The 22,356-nt window shown below is 39.9% G+C and overlaps 1 protein-coding gene across 2 annotated transcripts in view; it reads left to right on the plus strand.

The window, feature by feature from the left end:
* LOC118375338 (relaxin receptor 1-like) overlaps positions 1–22,356 on the plus strand; it is a 93,712-nt gene that overhangs the window by 52,920 nt on the left and 18,436 nt on the right. The window contains exons 3-14 of one of the 2 annotated variants that reach the window (XM_052511374.1): positions 2,208–2,291; positions 14,334–14,439; positions 16,182–16,253; positions 17,486–17,557; positions 17,754–17,825; positions 18,031–18,102; positions 18,305–18,373; positions 18,462–18,533; positions 18,809–18,880; positions 19,451–19,522; positions 19,672–19,743; positions 20,389–20,460. In XM_052511374.1, the coding sequence (XP_052367334.1) occupies positions 2,208–2,291; positions 14,334–14,439; positions 16,182–16,253; positions 17,486–17,557; positions 17,754–17,825; positions 18,031–18,102; positions 18,305–18,373; positions 18,462–18,533; positions 18,809–18,880; positions 19,451–19,522; positions 19,672–19,743; positions 20,389–20,460 (907 nt within the window). The remainder of the gene's footprint in view (positions 1–2,207; positions 2,292–14,333; positions 14,440–16,181; positions 16,254–17,485; positions 17,558–17,753; positions 17,826–18,030; positions 18,103–18,304; positions 18,374–18,461; positions 18,534–18,808; positions 18,881–19,450; positions 19,523–19,671; positions 19,744–20,388; positions 20,461–22,356) is intronic. The other variant, XM_052511378.1, reaches the window with a different exon arrangement.

Consider the following 22,356-nt stretch of genomic DNA (forward strand, 5'->3'; position numbering starts at 1 on the left):
TTGGTTATTACTGCATTGTCGGAACTAGAAGCACAAGCATTTCGCTACACTCACATTAACATCTGCTAACCATGTGTATGTGACAAATAAAATTAGATTCGATTTGATTTAAAACTTCCAAATAGTAAAAACAGATCATGTGAAGTGTTATATAAAATACCTTAGTCATGATTTATGTAATTCCCTTTTCATCTAAAATCGCACATTTTATGATGTGGTGGTAATGTTATTTCTGCTTGGGCATTTGGAAAAATCGATAAAAATCTGTATATTCTTAAGTATGGTGTCTGCCACCGTTAGATCTTGTTTCCAGACAGAGTGAAGAAAATATTCAGATAGATAAAGAGCATTTTCAAGAGGTTTCATTTTCAAAACATTTAACATCCAAAAGTGCCCGTGTTTGCAAAATCAACCCTTAATTAATTTTTAGCCCCTTACAGTGCATTGATTTGCTGTTTTTATGCCATGGGCCAGGAAGTCACTGATATGACTATATTGAATTAAAAGTTTGGAATGAATAAGACTGAGTTTATTAAATCTTTAGATGAGGAAAAACACAACATTCTGATGACAGTCACTCATAACTTTAATATTACTTGGTTTTGAAAGGATGTCTGACACTATTTGAGAAGGTGACACAGGTTTCCATAGCAGTAGAGTTTAATGTTGTTTCAGCACTGCCAGTGTGTGTGAATGTGTCTCTATACACCATATGAGTATGCAAATCCCAATCACATGTTAGTATTGAGTATAAGTGGCCTTGCATGATATTTTCATAATTAAATAATGTATTTGTGACCGTGCTCTCCACAGGGAATTTATTGAACCTAATAGCAAATACACTGGGATTGCATCTCTTTATAAACCTTCAAATAAGTTTACCTCAACAAAGAAAATTAAATAGTTCCACATGTTGGAAATAATAACTTGAATATATGTGTTTTAGAAATCTGTTGTTGAATGGTATACCTTGATTTAAAAAATGTTACTGAACGTATAGCAGCCAAGCCCACAAACACTGGAACTTATTAAAAACCTTAAAATAAGTTTAGCTCAACAAAACAGGGAAATAGTTGCTCACGTCGCAAATAATTGACATATGGCTTAAAAAATGCATTTGCTGATTGATTTCGACTGTTGTTGAACAGTACACTTTCACCTGACACATGATGAGATTCAGCCTCCATGTCATGATGATATTTTAAAGGTCGACTATTGATATTCCGTAGTGCAAACTCTACTGGGTAGCTACCATTTTAATCATGCGAAGAGCTCAGCAGTTCAGCCATGCGACGTGATATGGGTTGAGGAAGGTATTTCACTCAGAAACTACATGGAAGGGTTCTATTGGTCTAATTAATATGAGTAGGATGTAAGAGTTGTATTATCAAAGTATGTCACATCCATTTGGGCATAAAACTGGTGCGTGAAGCCAGGATACAGAGGAGGTTGTTACTCACTAAAAGACCATACTGATCCCCATAGCAAATAGCCAAAGAAAGCCCATAGCTTTAAGGCCCTAACTTGAATGTTATCACTGAAGCAGAAAATCAACTTTTGAAATCTGTGACACTTGTGATTGATGATGCTGCATTCGGTTGGAAGGCAGCTAAAACAGCTCATCCATTTGCACTGGTAATGAGGAAGCTGTTAGAAATGACACACTTTCCTTGTAAACATAATTACTTCTTTCTGTGTCTAATTTTTTTAAACAGATCTATTGAGATGGATTGACCTAAAAGCATGTAGTATTTATATCGGCAAACCTAAACTTCATTCCAGATTGATCTACCGAAATAGGCAATCTATTTATCTTCTCATGGTTCAACGAATGAGCCCTGGAAAGCCTGGCCCCAGATCTGTTAATGTTCCTGCCAACTTCATTGCTGTCATTGTCAAGCCAAACATGGCAGCTCCATAAGGAGTTGGCAAGAGAGTAGAAACAGATTGACATCAAGGCTAAGCCCCAGACTTATTGAGGGAGAATCTACAGTGTCAAAACTTGAAGCCTACTGGCTGGGTTATGGATATCAAGTTGATGCCAGGCTGAAAGTAGTTTATTCCTGCTGTCTTGTAGAAGGCATTAATTGACACCTTGGCCTGCACGTCTAAATTATTAATAAAGGTATGGTACAACATTGATGTTTGCTGTAGGGTTTGTATTATTTCTGATCAGTATAATAATGTGTTGATATTTTGTTTCCTAGGAGATAACAACGGATGGCCCCATCTTTTTGACAAGTATTTTGGGATGCCCATCATCGACATCGGGACGAAGTCCGATAAATGCTGTAAGTATATGAAAGTTATCCTTTTACTGCATGGGGCTAAATCAGGGTCACACAGAGTGTTTCTTGGTAGTCTTTAACAAAATCAACATTGTTATAAAAGTATACACAAATAGAAGGCCAGAGTTAGGGACCAGAACAGGTAGACATAGAAGTTGAAGATATACTAGCAGAACACATGAGAAGACTGTTCATTTAAAAAAAAGACACCTGTACCATGTCAGATAAAGATATTTAGAGTTTGCATCCCAATATTACACTTAATATACAGTACCAGTCAAAAGTTTGGACACACCTACTCATTCAAGGGTTTTTCTTTATTTTTACTATTTTCTACATTGTAGAATAATAGTGAAGACACCACTACTATGAAATAACACAGAATCATGTAGTAACCAAAAAAGTGTTAAACAAATCAAGATATTGTATATTTTATATGCTTCAAAGTAGCCACCCTTTGACAGCTTTTCACACTCTTGGCATTCTCTCAACCAGCTTCAACAGGAATGCTTTTCCAACAGTCTTGAAGGAGTTCCCACATATGCTGAGCATGTGTTGGCTGCTTTTCTTTCACTCTGCGATCCAAATCCCAAACCATCTCAACTGGGTTGAGGTCATCTGATGCAGCACTCTCCTTCTTGGTCAAATAGCCCTTAAACAGCCTGGAGGTGTGTTGGGTCATTCTCCTGTTGAAAAACAAATGATAGTCCCACAAGCGCAAACCAGATGAGATGGCGTATCGCTGCAGAATGCTGTGGTAGACATGCTGGTTAAGGGTGCCTTGAATTCTAAATAAATCACTAACAGTGTCACCAGCAAAGCACCCCCACACCATCACGCCTCCTCCTCCATGCTTCACGGTGGAAACCACACAATGCAGAGATCATCCGTTCACCTATTCTGTGTCTCACAAAGACACAGCGATTGGGACCAAATATCTGAAATTTGGACTCATCAGACCAAAGGACAGAGTTCCACCGGTCTAATGTCCATTTCTCGTGTTTCTTAGCCCAAGCAAGTCTCTTCTTATTGGTGTCCATTAGTATTGGTTTCTTTTGCAGCAATTGAACCACGAAGGCCTGATTCACAGTCTCCTCTGAACAGTTGATGTTATGATGTGTCTGTTACTTGAACTCTGTGAAGCATTTATTTGGGATGCAATTTCTGAGGCTGGTAACTTTAACTCCGTGGCAGAGGTAACTCTGGGTCTTCCTTTCCTGTGACGGTCCTCATGAGACCAGTTTCATCATAGCGCTTGATGGTTTTTGCAACTGCGCTTAAAGAAACGTTCAAAGTTCTTTAAATTTTCCGCATTGACTGACATTCATGATGGACTGTCATTTCTCTTTGCTTATTTGAGCTGTTCTTGCCATAATATGGACTTGGTATTTTACCAAATAGGGCTATCATCTGTACACAACCCCTATCTTGTCAGAACACAACTGATTGGTTCAAATGCATTAGAAAGGAATGAAATTACACAAATTAACTTTTAACAAGGCATATATGTTAATTAAAATGCATCCCAGCTGACTACCTCATGAAGCTGGTTGAGAGAATGCCAAGGGTATGCAAAGCTGTCATCAAGGCAAAGGGTGGCTACTTTGAAGAATATTACATATATTTTGAGTTGTTTAACACTTTTTTGGATACTACATGCTTCCATATGTGTTATTTAATAGTTTTGATGTCTTCACTATTATTCTACAATGAAGAAAATAGTAAAAATAAAGAAAAACCCTTGAATGAGTAGGTGTGTCCAAACTTATGACTTGTACTGTGCATAACTGTCACATGTGCTCCCTCTCCAGCCTCTAGGTCACCAGGCTGCTGATTATTGCGTACACCTGTCACCATCGTCACGTACACCTGTCACCATTGTCACGTGCATCAGCGCCTCATGACAGTCATCTGGACTCCATCTCCTCCTTGATTACCTGCCCTATTTATGTCATTCCCTTTGGTTCCTTCCCCAGGCGTTATTGTTTTTGTTTCTGTTTCATGTCTGTGTGCTGTTCGTGTGTCTTGTTTTGTGTTATGTTCCATTTATTTATTAGATATTCACTCCCTGTACTTGCTTCCTGACTCTCAGCGCACTCCTTACAGAATAACGCCTCACCAAAGGGAAGCGTCAGTGAGTGTTTGTTTTGTTTTTGTGTTGAGGGTGATGTCGGGTCCGGGTGTCAGTACTGGAGCTACTAGGTCGGCCTCAGCCGGTTCGTCAGACTCTCACGCCTCAGCTGGCTTGACGGGTTCCCAAGCCTCGACCGGTTCCCCTGCCTCAGCTGGCTCGACAGATTTCCATACCTCAGCGGGATTGATAGGCTCCCATGCCTCAGCTGGCTCGATAGGCTCCCATGCCTCAGCTGGCTCGACAGGTTCCCATGCCTCAGCTGGCTCGACAGGTTCCCATGCCTCAGCTGGCTCGACAGGTTCCCATGCCTCAGGCCGACGCACCTGGGGAGTTTTCAACCGGTTCGTTAGGCTCTCACGGCTCAACCGGTTTGCCAGGTTTCTGTCCCTCAGCAGAGGCGACCGGTCCACTCCTGATCCCCGGGATCGTCCCTTTGGTTGGCATCCTGCAGCTGGAGCTTCTTCCCGGGGAGGTGGTACTGTCACGTATGCTCTCTACGGCGCTCTAGGCTGCCATACTCCCATGCCTCAGCCGGATCGACAGGTTTCCGCTCTTCAGCAGAGGTGACCGGTCCACTCCTGATCCCCAAGATCGTAATTTTGGTTGGCGTCCTGCGGCTGGAGCCGCGCATCAAGGAGTGGGTACTGTCACGTGTGCTCCCTCTCCAGCCTCTAGGTCAACAGGCTGCTGATTATTGCGCACACCTGTCACCATCGTCACACGCATCAGTGCCTCATGACACTCACCTGGACTCCATCACCTCCTTGATTACCTGCCCTATTACTGTCACTCCCTTTGGTTCCTTCCCCAGGCGTTATTGTTTCAGTTTCATGTGTGCTGTTCGTGTTTCTTGTTTTGTATTATGTTCCATTTATTTATTAAATATTCGCTCCCTGTACTTGCTTCCCAACTCGCAGTGCAGCGCACTCGTTACAATCACAGAAGACTGAAATATAACAAAACCGTTTGACATAGAAACACCAGATTTTTGTTGTTAATATTTTTTTGATTAATAATTGTGAAAATATTAATCACATTCCACCCATGAGGCCACTAGGTCATTTGACTGCAGGAAAGGGCTAGTCAGTGTACTCTGCCTTGCCTTGTTCCAATATCCATTATGCTTTTGACAGGTAAGTTGGGTAAAATGTATTCAAGAACCAATGAGCAAGTATATTAGTGCAGAATGACAACCTACCTACTAGATCAGTAGGTTTGAATAAAACAAATATCCATCCATATTTTTGTGGCAGTTTTATAACTTCACAATTCAGCAGTCTAGAGGAACATTTCTTGAAGACTTCCTGAGAGGAATTACTACCAAGCAAATTGTTAAGGCTTTCTTCCGATGAAGGAGAGGAGGACCAAAATGCAGCGTGGTTATCTTCATACATCTTTAATAAAGATAATGACGATACAATACAAAACAATAAACGTAACGTGAAAAAACCGAAACAGCCCTATCTGGTGCAAACATACACAGAGACAGGAACAATCACCCACGAAACACTCAAAGAATATGGCTGCCTAAATATGGTTCCCAATCAGAGACAACAATAAACACCTGCCTCTGATTGAGAACCACTCCAGGCAACCATAGACTTTTCTAGACAACCCCACTAACCAAATCAAATCAAATCAAATGTATTTATATATAGCCCTTTGTACATCAGCTGATATCTCAAAGTGCTGTACAGAAACCCAGCCTAAAACCCCAAACAGCAAGCAATGCAGGTGTAGAAGCACTGTGGCTAGGAAAAACTCCCTCGAAAGGCCAAAACCTAGGAAGAAACCTAGAGAGGAACCAGGCTATGTGGGGTGGCCAGTCCTCTTCTGGCTGTGCCAGGTGGAGATTATAACAGAACATGGCCAAGATGTTCAAATGTTCATAAATTACCAGCATGGTCGAATAATAATAAGGCAGAACAGTTGAAACTGGAGCAGCAGCACGGTCAGGTGGACTGGGGACAGCAAGGAGTCATTATGTCAGGTAGTCCTGGGGCATGGTCCTAGGGCTCAGGTCCTCCGAGAGAGAGAAAGAAAGAGAGAATTAGAGAGAGCATATGTGGGGTGGCCAGTCCTCTTCTGGCTGTACCAGGTGGAGATTATAACAGAACATGGCCAAGATGTTCAAATATTCATAAATGACCAGCATGGTCAAATAATAATAATCACAGTAGCAACAGGTCAGCACCTTGGGAGTAAATGTCAGTTGGCTTTTCATAGCCGATCATTGAGAGTATCTCTACCGCTCCTGCTGTCTCTAGAGAGTTGAAAGCAACAGGTCTGGGACCGGTAGCACGTCCTGTGAACAGGTCAGGGTTCCATAGCCGCAGGCAGAAGAGTTGAAACTAGAGCAGCAGCACAGCCAGGTTGTCATCATGCCAGGTAGTCCTGAGGCATGGTCCTAGGGCTCAGGTCCTCCGAGAGAGAGAAAGAAAGAGAAAGAAAGAGATAATTAGAGAGAGCATACTTTAGTTCACACAGGACACCGGATAAGACAGGAGAAATACACAAGATATAACAGACTGACCCTAGCCCCCCTACATAAACAACTGCAGCATAAATACTGGAGGCTGAGACAGGAGAGGTCAGGAGACACTGTGGCCCCATCCGATGATATCCCCGGACAGGGCCAAACAGGCAGGATATAACCCCACCCATTTTGCCAAAGCACAGCCCCCACACCACTAGAGGGATATCTTCAACAACCAACTTACCATCCTGAGACAAGGCCGAGTAAAGCCCACAAAGATCTCCGCCACGGCACAACCCAAGGGGGGGCGCCAAACCAGACAGGAAGACCACGTCAGCGAAACAACCCACTCAAGTGACGCACCCCTCCTAGGGAAGGCATGGAAGAGCACCAGTAAGCCAGTGGCTCGGCCCCTGTAATAGGGTTAGAGGCAGAGAATCCCAGTGGAGAGATTCGAACCGGTCAGGCAGAGACAGCAATGGCGGTTCGTTGCTCCTTTCCGTTCACCTTCACACTCATGGGCCAGACTACACTCAATCATATGATCTACTGAAGAGATGACCTTAAAGGTCGAGACCGAGTCTGCGTCTCACATGGGTAGGCAGACCATTCCATAAAAATTTAGCTTTATAGGAGAAAACCCTGCCTTCAGCTGTTTGCTTAGAAATTCCAGGGATAATTAGGAGGCCTGGGTATTGTGACCGTATGTCACGCCCTGACCTTAGTCATCTTTGTTTTCTTTATTATTTTGGTTAGGTCAGAGTGTGACTAGGGTGGGTATGTTAGTTTTTGTATTGTCTATGGGGTTTTGTATATCTAGAGGGTTTTGTAAATCTCGGTATTTGTATGTTTATGGTGACCTGAATTGATTCCCAATCAGAAGCAGCTGTTTATCGTTGTCTCTGATTGGGGACCATGTTTAGGTAGCCATATTCCCTTGGGTATTTTGTGGGTTCTTGTCTATGTGTAGTTGCCTGTTAGCACTCATGTGTATAGCTTCACGGTTCGTTTGGTTGTTTGTTATTTTGTTAGTTTGTTTCAGTGTTCATTCTTTTAATAAATTAAGAATGTACGCTTACCACGCGCGCCTTGGTCTCCTCCTTAAGACGGACGTGACACCGTAGCTTACATGTTGATTTGTACGGCAGGACCAAATCGGAAAAATAGGTAGGAGCAAACCCATGTAGTGCTTTGTAGGTTAGCAGTAAAACCTTGAAATCAGCCCTTGCCTTAACAGGAAGCCAGTTTAGGGAGGCTAGCACTGGAGTAATATGATCAAATTTTGGGGTTCTAGTCAGGATTCTAGCAGCTGTATTTAGCAGTCACTGAAGTTTATTTAGTGATTTATCTGGGTAGCCGGAAAGTAGAGCATTGCCGTAGTCTAACCTAGACGTAACAAAAGCATGGATTCATTTTTCTGAAACTTTTTTGGACAGAAAGTTTCTGATTTTTGCAATGTTACGTAGATGGAAAAATCCTGTCCCTGAAACTGTCTTGATATGTTAATCAAAAGATAGATCAGGGTCCAGAGTAACGCCGTGGTCCTTCAGTTTTAATTGAGATGACTGTACAACCATCAAGATTAATTGTCAGATTCAACAGAAGATTCACCAGAAGGTTATTACACACTCAGGTTTGAAAGGCCACACACAGGTTTATTCATTGTTATTGTCTTGAAGTGATATGGTCAAATATGTCTTTTTCAATGAACATTAGAGCAAAATGGTCATAAAATATGATAGAAATTAATAATGAAAGGAGTCCTCCACTGTCTGGAGCAATATGACTCCTTCAGTTGTTTTACCTTCAATAGGTCCCAAAATCTAATATTTTTCTCAAACTAACCATGTTCATTACTTTTGGGCATGGATATGAAGATGGATATTACTTATCTGGATGTTTCAAAGTGAAAGCATTTATAGGGACATAATTATGTCTTTAGTTGTTGCCAATCAGTGCACAATGCAAAATGTCACGGCATCGGAAATGAGTTTTCGTTATTAATAGATGATAAGAGAATCACATTTATGAGGCCTTTCATCAGATGTCCATATAACAGTCGGTGTATGATATGGGGTGTGCTCATCTACAATTAGTGCTCTTCAAAAGTATTTGACAGAAAAACACAATCCTAGTCCATTTGCTCTCTCCACATCCATTTCATTCACATTTCATTGTTATTTAAAAGCATGTTCTTTAATATAGTTTTATCAATCTGCCTACACTGATAGACTTTCCCTTCTGCAAATTTTCCCCGGAATCTGTTGTCAGTGGTGATTTTAGTATGTAATTCTTGGTGTGGCAAATTCAACATGTTTTTTTATGCATTCTAGCAAAGCAACTATACAACACACAAAACTAAAGAATACATAATAGTTGCACTATAATGGGAACAAAAGGTGCCCACACATTGTTAGGACCTACATAAAGCTGTCCCAACAGCAGAGCTTTCCTTCAGCACCATGGAGGGAACTTTAACAAATCCTTGTGGATTTGTGTAAGTCGATAAGAGCTGCATTCTCCTTCAATAATAACAAACGCCATAATGAGTTTTGACTTTTGAACCATACACAAACATTACTACATGTATGTTCAATTGAATTCATGATGTTTATTCTTATATCATTAACAATTAGCTCTAAGTATAAGCAAATGCAAGCAAAATAGCCACAACGAGGTAGGCCTATTCGTTCAGCACTTTAAAAATGGACACCGACAGAAATTCAAATAGATTCCGCCCGAGTGGTGCAGCGTTCTAAGTCACTACAGGCCCGGGTTCGATCCCAGGCTGTGTCCCAGCCAGCCGCAGCAGGACAGACTAGATGCCTCACACATTTGGCCCACCCTCTTCCTGGTTAGGGGAGGGTTTGGCTGGCCTGGATGTCCTTGTTCCATTGCGCTCTAGCGACTCCCTGTGGCGGGCCGGGTGCATGCCCTCTGACTTCGGTAGCCAGTTGTATGGTGTTTCCTCCGACACGTTGGTGCGGCTGGCTTCCAGGTTAAGCGAGCAGTGTGTCAAGAAGCAGTGCGGCTTGGCAGGGTGGTGTTTCGGAGGACGCATGGCTCTCAATGTTCGCCTCTCCTGAGTCCGTACGGGAGTTGCAGTGATGGGACAAGACTGTAACTACCAATTGGATATCACAAATCTGGGGAGAAAAAGTAAATTTTTTTACAAAATAAATCCATTTAAAGAGATGTTAGTTAAGATAAATTCAGCAAGATGTTGAGGCTTCAACTTTACTCTTCTTTAAGTCACCACATAAATACACCACACAGATAGAGAGAGAGAGAGACTCGGCTAGCTTACTATTTAAATTATTTTAGTAGGCCTATGTGGTCTAAAAAGGAAGGAAAATACAATCATGAGAATCCACTTGTATATACAATACACTGACGCACAGACAGCGCATTGCGCAAACATAACAAACATCACAATATCAACTGGAATTACATGTGTCTATTACTGAACTTTTTGTTGAAAACAAATATTTGAATGTGAAGAGATTGTCACTGGCAAACATGGTTACAGACCAAACAACATTATATAGTATCTCCTCCTCATCAAGAAAAGCACATGCGCTAATTATAATACACAAAGTAAGCAAAACAATGAAATCCTTCCAACGTTGCCTAAAATTATGAATAAGATACTAATGAGATAGGCCGATATAAGCAATAGGTCTATAACAATTGACATGTACAAACTATGGCATAAGGGAATGATGAGCGCAAAAGAGGCAATCCGTAATTTCGATGAAGACATTAATTAGCAAGCTAAGATGGACATAGTCAATATTACTATTTGTTCAGCACTTTTGAAATGTACAGCGACAGAATTCAAAACATGGTTTAGCAATGCCTAATCTCCCGTGGGCAGATTATGTGTGTAGACCGAAGAATCTGCCGGCACTGAATGGGATGCATGAGATAATGAGATGCATTAGTTCTGGTTTGTGGGTTTTCGTCACTGGTTATTTGAACGTATCAGGATTGGACGAAGGCGGTGCTTAAACGGATTCACCTTGAGTTCTTTGCATCTGCCCACACAGATCAGAAGGGGGGTGCTTTAGCTGAGATTTTCCTTTTGGAGGGTGGAGACTTAGTTTTTGCAGGAACTCTCCATTTCTAACACATATGAACACAGATTTTAATAATGCAGGTTAACAAATTACACACAATTTGTGGAAAACTTGGTCATTTGGGGAATGGTAACACTGCACAGCCATTTTTGTTTGGGGAGGGGGTAATTTTTACTCCTTTTTCTCCCCAATATCCAATTGGTAGTTACAGAGTGTGCAAAGGGTGGCTACTTTGAAGAATCTCAAATATAAAATATATTTTGATTTATTTAACACTTTTTGAGTTCCTACATGATTCCATATGTGTTATTTCATAGTTTTGATGTCTTCACTGTTATTCTACAATTTATTTTTTTAAAGTTTTTAAAAATAAAGAAAAATCCTTGAATGAGTAGGTGTGTCCAAACTTTTGACTGGTACTGTACATCAGAAATTCATCCAAGAGAATACTGTAAATCTCCTTTAGTCATTTACATAAACCATGAGTATATAAAGTATTTATTACACAACAATGATAAAAGTATTTATTACACAGCCATGATAAAAGTATTTATTACACAACCATGATAAAAATATTTATTACACAGCCATTATAAAAGTATTCATAATACATCCATGATACGCATTAATTAATGATGAGCTACTTAGAATATTACTATACTTTATGATGTATTTGACATAGCATATTTTAGTGAATGGTTAAACAGCCATGGGTGAGCAATGCCTTCGGGTTATATTTAGCTAATTCAATGAAATCACTCTGTATGCCTGGGGTAAGCCAGTAAAACATGAGGGTGTTGAACTGGCATCTGGATGGCAGGGCAGTAAAACATGAGGGGGTTGAACTGTCAAGGAGATGGCAGGGCAGTAAAACATGAGGGGGTTGAACTGGCATGTAGATGGCAGGGAAGTAAAACATGAGGGGTTGAACTGGCATGTAGATGGCAGGGAAGTAAAACATGAGGGGGTTGAACTGGCATGTAGATGGCAGGGCAGTAAAACATGAGGGGATTGAACTGGCATGTAGTTAGCAGGGCAGTAAAACATGAGGGGATTGAACTGGCATGTAGTTAGCAGGGCAGTAAAACATGAGGGGTTTGAACTGTCAAGTAGATGGCAGGGCAGTAAAACATGAGGGGGTTGAACTGGCATGTAGATGGCAGGGCAGTAAAACATGAGGGGGTTGAACTGGCATGTAGATGGTAGGGCAGTAAAACATGAGGGGGTTGAACTGGCAATTAGATGGCCAGGGTTTCAGATCCAAGGTACGTGCTCTTAGTGTCTCCAGAGCCGCGGCACTGCAGCTGACCCTTCAACTGACCCTGTGCTCGTCCCACATGTGTGAGTTAGTTGTTTGAAACCCTGTTGTGTACTGTAAGGTCAAAGGTAGAACAACTATACTAACTTTACATGTTGACGAAAACTTACTGAACTATACTAACTTTGAATGTAGCCAAAACGTACCGACTGAAGCAAAGTTTTGATATAGCAACTGCTTCACTCCAATTCGCCTGATGTCCCTAATATCCAATTCTAACATTCAGATGTCTTTATTTATTTAAGTTTGTGGTTCTGGAACTGAATAATACAGGCCAGATGGAAGTCTAGCGGTTTCGAATGGTCCATTTGGGCTGCCTCCCCGAGGCATTAAGACAGTGCTTTAAACAGATGAGGATTAGTCAGACATCTCCTCGCTAGAACATTCCTAAAATGTCCTTATTTAGTTTCGGAATAATGCAATTTAATTTTAACCACGACTGACATGCTATCAGATAACAAGCAATAAGCGTTTCCTGATTGAATAAACAGGTTTGTTTTCTTCCAAGACTGTGCATATAATCCTTTGATTATATCCAATGTTCTCTGAAATGTCTTTGTTACAGAGTTACAGGGTTTCAATCCATTAGTAAATGTATTGTTAGTAGGACAGAGGTCACTGATAAGAACATTTTAAAATTGCAAATTTCCCATCTTTCAAAAATACTTTTGAAATGAGTGAGGAATATGAGATTTCACACTTCAGGTCAAATGCAAACCTCCTCTTCATTTTAGTCATTAGATATGCATTGCATTAGATGTCATTGTTCCTACAGGTGTTTCTTTCTTTGAACATCAGAACATGATTCAAATGTGTCCTCAACAGTACATCAATATTAGACTGCTGATTTTCATTCTTCCCATAATTTAGTCATGACACAATATAAGTGTACTCTATGACACTGATCAAAAAAACTACTAGTAATGAAAAAGGAAATCAACACTACAGAAATTGAAGACGTGATTAGAATACCCTTGATATTTTAATATTCCCATTCCTTTATGCCTGATTATAATTCCCCTCAAATATATAGGATTTTTTTCTGATGATATCCACTTTACTGTATCCTATATCAAACATGGTCCCTTATCGATTTAAAAATGTCCTGCCGGAACCTGGACTTCTTGTCTTTGACAAATAATACCTAAACTACTAACATAATCACAGTCATCCTGTCTATTCCTGGAACCTCCGAGTCAGCCTCTGACATGAGGCCCCAATTCAATCGATTACAGCTTCGCATTGTTTCTCTGTGGCCGTTTGTAACGGTGTTGAGATTGTGCCGTAACCTCATTCCACATCTTGAAATGTCTCCGCTAGTGCTATCAAATCTGTACCTTTTCGGTGGAGTAATGGGCAAATACGTTGTCTGGCAGGGGGTCACGCGTTTGCGATGCAGAAGGTCTCTGATTTTAGCCTTTGTAAGAACAGTGTGACCCCCTGTAAGCAAAACTGCAAAGCAAGCACAAGTCACTTGTCTCTAATGTACATAGGCAGTGAGTAAGACTGGTCCCTGATGCTCTCATATGTCTCTCGGATCTTTTTTTTTAATTAGTTCACTGTTGATACAATCCCAAAATGTTTTGTATGTCAGCAGTCAACAACTTGAAAGTTTAATGTCTTGCCTATGCATTTTGAGACTGTATCAACAGTGGGTGGACTAATTAAGAAAATACAGAAAGATAGTTTGTGAGTGGATTTTCCCTTTAACGCTAGTCCTATAACAACAATGTTGTCCAAATTCCTTGTTGTAATTTATTTTCATTGCTATCTTTTTTTGGTCCAGTATGACTCGTGGATGTGCATCAGACACAGAAGGCTGCTGAGGGGAGGACAACTCATAATAATGGCTGGAACTGAGTGAATGGAATGTCATCAAACACATGGAAACCATGTGTTGGATGTATTTGATACAATTCCACAAATTTTGGGTCCAGCCATTACTACGAGCCAGTCCTCCCCAATTAAGGTGCCACCAACCTCCTCTGGCGTTAGACAATAACATATTCTTCCTCTGTCTTCTCTCTTCCTCCTCCAGTGCTGGGGGCTGTTCCAGAGTCGTGCCAGTGCAGAGACCTGGAGCTGGACTGTGACGGCGCACAGTTTCAACATGTCCCAGCAGTGTCCATTAACGTCACCATGATGTGAGTTGACACACACACACACACCTTTGAGGAGTTCATAAATAATATGCACATAATGACACTCACTCACATACACACACACCTGATAGCCTTCTTCGTTGAGGCATTTGCATCTGACTGGAAGTGTGCATACTTTCTTCTGTTTCTCCTGTGAATTGGAAGAGAAAAAGGATTTAAACAAAGTGTCTCGCTCAGTTAGCTAATGAGTGTCTTGATGGAAGTTTGTTTGTGGAGGTTGGTTTAAGTCCTAGGGCTGTTCTCTGCTGTACTGGAACAGTCTTTTTGACAGAGGGAAATGAGACTTGAATCTCTTTACTGAAGCCTGCTGAAGCTTACTGAAGGCTACTGGAATATCTCTACTGAAGCCTACTGGAATCTCTTTAAAGCCCACTGAAGCCTAATAAAGCCTAAAGCCTGGAATCTCTTTAAGACTACTAAAGCCCAAAGCCTAATAAAGCCTACTGGAATCTCTTTACTGAAGCCTAATAAAGCCTACTGGAATCTCTTTACTGAAGCCTAATAAAGCCTACTGGAATCTCTTTACTGAAGCCTAATAAAGCCTACTGGAATCTCTTTACTGAAGCCTAATAAAGCCTACTGGAATCTCTTTACTGAAGCCTAATAAAGCCTACTGGAATCTCTTTACTGAAGCCTAATAAAGCCTACTGGAATCTCTTTACTGAAGCCTAATAAAGCCTACTGGAATCTCTTTACTGAAGCCTAATAAAGCCTACTGGAATCTCTTTACTGAAGCCTAATAAAGCCTACTGGAATCTCTTTACTGAAGCATAGTAAAGCCTACTGGAATATCTTTACTGAAACCTTCTGAAGCCTATTGGAATCTCTTTACTGAAGCCTAATAAAGCCTATTGGAATCTCTTTACTGAAGCCTACTAAAGCATACTGAAGCCTACCGAAACTTACTGGAATATCTTTATTTAAGCCTACTGAAGCATAGTAAAGCCTATTGGAATATCTTTACTGAAACCTACTGAAGCCTATTGGAATCTCTTTACTGAAGCCTACTAAAGCCTACTGGAATCTCTTTGTTGAAGCCCACTAAAGCCTACTGGAATATCTATACTGAAGCCTACTAAAACCTACTGGAATGTGAGACAAACTGAAGGTAAGCATTTGATTATTGCAAAATGTATTTATAACAAGATGATGTATAATATACATCATCATTTCAATTCATGCATTATGCAAAATAATAACAACAATTACTATACATTATCACATAGAGCTCGCCCTTTCTCAGTCTCACAATAGTATGTCTCCCTATCATATTGGCCCTACATTGTTTAGATAATGGCCCATTTGGGCCCTATGTTTCTCATCCTTCCATATTGGGGACATCCAGTTCGACTTGACTATTCATCAACAAAACAATGTGTTGTTTGTTTGCTTGATGGGTAAACCTCGAAGGCCCAATTTGCATGCAGAATAATTCAATTATGTCAATTGCTTATCATCGCCGGCTATTCCTTCTCCAATTGGCTCAGCTTTCATCAAGGTGCTGTAGACTACTGCAGCATCCTTCACATTGTTCATTTTCAATTAAAATGCTTATTTCACTAATTCAAAGTGTATCAGACACTGGACCGAGAACATAGTAATAAAAATGGATCAAAGGTTTTGCCCTTTTTTAATTGACACAGTATTGTTTGGTGGCACAATATTATGTTTATGACATGTTTTATTTTACCTAGTGGACCTTATGAACTATTCACATCTCACAGGTCACTGCAAAGGAACCGACTCCGGATATTGAATGGTGACATATTCTATAAGTACCAGAATCTTCAGAAATTGTAAGTTGTCATTACATTTATTTTAAAAAATGTATTCAGGCAAGAGAAGTCACGTGGTTGAGTTGTAGACTGCTAGTGAAGCATTCAGTCGTTCAGAAATAATTGTGTTAGCACTTCAAAAACACACACGGATAGACCAACCTGTCAAGTCCACTGTAACAGACATGGACATAATTCTAAGCATTGTTTGTCCCCTTTTGATGCTTTTGATGGCCAAAACAAGCTTACAAAGGATGTTTTATCAAGACTCACATTTGGATGATGGTTGTGAGGAAAGTGGACTTTCACAATTGTTCACCACATCATTCAGTCTACCTTGTGGTGCCTGAAACATATTGGCATCATGGAAGTAGTGGAGCGATGAGGAGACTGAACACATACCTCATAGACTGCCAAGAACTATCTAATGAATAAAGTCAGCTTTGTAGTATTGTTTGGGTAATCTTTCATTCAAGCGTTGCTTGCAATTTTCTTTTTCTTAAAAAAAAAATTGTTACCAAACCAAATATCATGAAAGTATGTACCAATTGGTATTTTTATTTTGTTGTTCTAATCTACAGCGAGCCATTTTTATTTCGTTTTTATGTATAAAATAGCAGGACAGTTGATGCTATGGTTCAACTGTAAGTTCTATTGAAAAGCACTTCAATGGAGGAAATCTTCTGTCAGCTGCTTTCACAACCATGCCAAAATCCTCATCTCGCTTGACAGCTTGCCAAAAAGATTCCTCAGCACTGTAAACATTGCCTGTCTGTTCTATTTAGCAGTATTGCAAGCTAAATTGGAAAGGCTAAATACGACACCTGACAGAAAACACAATTTTGGGTGGGTTGATCAACCTGTGATCTAAACTTCGTCTGAAGTGCAGTTCATGTTAGAAATGTGAGGCTTCTGTACTTGTTGTAACTTGTTGAAATATGTTGTAACATGTTGTAACTTGGTGTAACTTGTTGTAACATACTGTAACTTGTTGTAACTTGTTGTAGCATGCTGTAACTGGTAACATGCTGTAACTTGTTGTAACTTGTTGTAACATGTTCTAACTTGTGGTAACATGCTGTAACTTGTTGTAACATTGTTGTAACATTGTTGTTACCTGTTGTGACTCTTTGTAACGTGTTGTAACATGTTGTAACTTGTTGTATGTAACGTGTTAGCCATTGTGGCAGTTGTTCTGCTCAACACACAAATTCTATGAATGTTTGTAACATACTTCTAACATACTACTTCAGATATCTACAACATAACAGAATCCGAGCTGTGAGCCCTAATGCATTCAGAGGACTGTACAATCTAACAAGACTGTGAGTTCATTATATTCATCCATCCGTGCAATTGACAGTGTTATTTTGAACTTTGTTCTTGATCAAACAACTAAGTCCTTCATAATGAATGTCGTTGATTTAAGTTGAATGAATGTTGTTGAAATAAAGGGTAAATAATTCCTATGAATTGTTTCAGAGAACCGTGCGTATTTAAAATCAGTATTCTCTGCCTCAGATATTTAAGCTACAACAAGATATCCATCCTGATGCCTGGGGTGTTCCAAGATCTACACAAACTGGAGTGGTTGTAGGTTTTCCTTACTGGCACATTCTGTATATCCTGTGTGCCAATATAGACATACTGCTAACATAAATGGAACAAAGACATCACATTTTTAGACAGTCTTCAGCAAAAAAAAGCTTGTATCGCTGCAGTTTTCTCTGAACCAATGCTCAGCCAAATACTTCACTTAATAAAAGAGCTGAAAATAAACTTTACCCTCTGGTTGTAGGATCCTTGAAAACAACAGTATCCATCAGATATCCCCCACAACCTTTTCAGGCTTGCGCTCCTTGGTACTCCTGTGAGTTTCATTTCTACCTCTACCTTCTTGAGTTGGTCTTGTTTTGCTTTTACCCTCTAAGAAGTTATTTCATATGCACTTAATTGAAGTGCCCCAGTATTTTTAAGGGCCTATTTGATATGCTTACGTATATTGGCAGAGTGTTGTTTTCTTTGATCGGCACAACAATCAGACCGCTCTTGTTTGTTGTATTGGTTCACAGGGTCTTGTTGAACAACGCTCTGACAATGCTGGATGACATCTGCCTGGAAATGCCAAGACTTAACTGGCTGTAAGTTTGGAAGTCAGCAATTCAAAGAGCTTTGTTATCGGCATGATATTAATTTTAAATATGTTTTTGTGCACTTGTGTGTCTCCAGGGACATGGAGGGGAATCAAATCGAAAGTGTCGGAAACGTAACATTCTGGTCATGCAACATGATGACTGTGCTGTAAGTGTGACTTAATACAATTCAATCTTCAGAATAGATTCTGTTTTTCCCCCCCATCTGTGTCCTTGGCTTTCTCAGTAGGCGATAACCCATTACAATCCCAAATATCAACAGCAATTTGTTTCCACAAGGGGTTCTAAATATTAGACCCAAAAGCAACACTCTTGTTTAATTGCTTTTAGAACCAACAGAGAAGATGAGGGGAATAAAGTAAGAAAATTGCTTTCTCTGTTTTATAATTCTTGTTTTGACCGTCTTTCTTCAACTCTTTCTAGCGTCCTACAGAGTAACAGAATCAGTCACATACATGAACAGGCTTTTTCATTTCTGCAAAAACTTGGGGAATTGTAAGTTATTATGTTTTGTTTGCCTCAGACATGAAATTGCATGACATCTTCCTTTATCATCCCCAGACACGCAGTGGTACTGCACATCTTCATCTATTCCACTGACTTTTTGAAGAATTTAGATACTACCATATTATTAGTAAAGACTGTACTATAAATATACAGTGCAGTACAGGGCTGAAATGTATTGCAACCCAAAATGTGCCCGAATAGGAAAACAACATGTTCCCAAGCCAAGAAGATGTTCATTATGATTTATATTTTATGCGTTTTGGTTAATCCTAGTATTTATCCTAACATGCTTTTCCACTGGCATCCGGATTTGCAGAACAGTGGGGAGTCTTGGAGTGTCTCCAATATACGCATACACATAACCATGTTAGTCATGGTGAAATATGTGGTGCATCTAGCTTAACACAATGCTTATCAAGTAGACTAATGGATTCCAGGAATTTATCATTAACATGAATGGGAACACAGCATGCATGTGTGATTAGGTGGTCATGTAAGCCATGTAAACCTTATGTACGTTTCATATGTTGTTTCCAGTAAATAACTTTGTCTCCACAGAGATCTGTCCAGCAACAGACTCCTGGCAATCCCTCCCAATCTCTTTGTTCATCTGGGAGATTTACTACAGCTGTGAGTCAGATCCACACTCGAATCTATGCACAAACGTTATTTTAATATTTTAAACGTTTTTCTTGCACTAACGTTGAAAGACATACACATACAGCTATGGTGCTATAGTTATTGTTGGATATTATGTCTAATGATTGATGCTCTTACAGAAACATCTCGTATAACCCTATCGCGGATCTGCAAATTGACCACTTTGATAATTTGCATAAATTGAAATCATTGTAAGTAGCCTGCATGTTTTTCACTGCTCACTTGGTGAATGAATGTCACACTTGAGAGGGGATCCATTAGTAGTAATATCAGGTGTAGAAAAAATATATAGTTCTTGTAAATATGCAAGAGGCCATTTAATTTAAATCTACATAATATTTTTTTTTTTAAATAACATTTTTCCAACCACAAGAACATGTGTGTACAGTTAGCACATCCTCCCTCTACATCCCTTTCTGTGGCTCTTTCAGACTAACTAAAAATCCATCCATCTATTTAACTCATTTCAATTATATACCCTATATAATCATATCCCCTGATGATGCACTTTTTCAATTTGCACCCTATCATACAAGAGAATTATGTGGCACTTAACTTGTAATTTGTGTATTATGTGTTCAATGTATTATCGTATTGGAACAGAGTGCACTTACTGGCCCACACATCAGGAATTCTCTCATTCACACGTATCAAGAAAGAAAACAAATAGCATTGTAGGTAATATATCAAAGCTTATCATCAAAAGCACTTTGTGGAAGACCAACAATTTTGTGGAAAGAGCGTTGCAAAGAGGGCCTCTGAAATTCAAATATTTGGTTTAGTTTGTTTTTCTATGTAAGCTCCTAAGGGGAACAACGTTTGTTTGTGTTTTTTAGGAGCATAGAGGGAATTGAGATAGGGAACATACAGCGAAGGATGTTTGAACCACTCAAACACTTGACCCATATGTGAGTAATTTGTTCATTTTGTTTCATCGTAAAGATTTGGGATGTGTATTTGAAGATCAATCCCAAATTACACTTTGGCCACTTTTTTATGACAGATTTGTGATGAATGTTGTGGTAAGTTGTTTAAAAAGCATTATTTCTGAAATAAAATACAAAATGCATTCAAAACAAATCAAACGTTTGGACACCTACTCATTCAAGGGTTTTTCTTCATTTGACTATTTTCTACATTGTAGAATAACAGTGAAGACATCAAAACTATGAAATAATATGGAAGCATGTAGTAACCAAAAAAGTGTTAAACAAATCTAAATCTATTTTAGATTTTAGATTCTTCAAAGTAGCCACCCTTAGCCTTGATGACAGCTTTGCACACTCTTAGCATTCTCTCAACCAGATTCATGAGGTAGGCACTGGAATGCATTTCAATTAACAGGTGTGCTTTGTTAAAAGTTAATTTAAAGGAATTTCTTTCCTTCTTAATGCATTTGAGCCAATCAGTTGTGTTGTGACAAGGTAGGGGTGGTATACAGAAGATAGCTCTATTTGGTAAAAGTCCATATTATGGCAAGAACAGCTCAAATAAGCAAAGAGAAACGACAGTCCATCCATTACTTTAAGACATGAAGGTCAGTCAATCTGGAAAATGTCAAGAACTTTAAATGTTTCTTCACATGCAGTCGCAAAAACCATCGAGCGCTATGATAAAACTGGCTCTCGTGAGGACCGCCATGGGAAAGGAAGGCCCAGAGTTACCTCTGCTGCAGAAGATAAGTTAATTAGAGTTACCAGACTCAGATTGCAACCCAAATAAATGCTTCACAGAGTCCAATTAAAAGACACATCTCAACATTAACTGTTCAGAGGAGACTGTGTGAATCAGGCCTTCATGGTCGAATTGCTGAAAATAAACCACGACTAAAGGACATCAATAAGAAGAAGACTTGACTGGGCCAAGAAACATGAGCAATGGACGTTAGACTGTTGGAAATCTGTCCTTTGGTCTGATGAGTCCAAATTTGATTTTTTTGGGGTTCCAACCGGTGTTTCTTTGTGAGATGCAGAGTAGGTGAACGGATGATCTCCACATGTGTGGTTCTCACCGTGAAGCATGGAGGAGCAGGTGTGATGTTTTGGGAGTGCTTTGCTGGTGACACTGTCAGTGACTTATTTACAATTCAAGGCACACTTAACCAGCATGGCTACCACAGCATTCTGGAGCGATCTGGTTTGCGCTTCGTGGGACTATTTTTCAACAGCACAGTGACCCAACCCACCTCGAGGCTGTGTAAGGGCTATTTGACCAGGAAGGAGAGTGATAGAGTGCTGCATCAGATGACCTGGGCGCCATAATCACCTAACCTCAACCCAATTGAGATGGTTTGGGATGAGTTGGACATCAGAGCGAAGGAAAAACAGCAAACAAGTGCTCAGTATATGTGGGAACTCCTGCAAGACTGTTGGAAAAACATTCCTGGTGAAGCTGGTTGGGAGAATGCCAAGAGTGTGCAAAGTTGTCATCAAGGCAAAGGGTGGCTACTTTGAAGAATCTCAAATATTAAATATTTTTGGATTTGTTTAACACATTTTTGGTTGTTACATGATTCCATATGTGTTATTTAATAGTTTTGATGTTTTCACTATTATTCTACAATGTAGAAATTAAAGAAAGAAAACCCCTTGAATGAGTAGGTGTGTCCAAACTTTTGACTGGTACTGTACTTTCCCATACGTACTTTCTATTGCAAACATTTCTTAGTCAATCTGGCCCCTTATCTGAGCTTGAATGTCCACTCCCAACTGTATGATCCCAACTGTGCATTACATCACATACAGTGCTTTCAGAAAGTATTCACACCCATTGACTTTCAGGATTTTGTTTATACAGCCTGAATT

Source organism: Oncorhynchus keta, chromosome 4, assembly GCF_023373465.1.
Source record: "Oncorhynchus keta strain PuntledgeMale-10-30-2019 chromosome 4, Oket_V2, whole genome shotgun sequence".
NCBI lineage: Eukaryota > Metazoa > Chordata > Actinopteri > Salmoniformes > Salmonidae > Oncorhynchus > Oncorhynchus keta.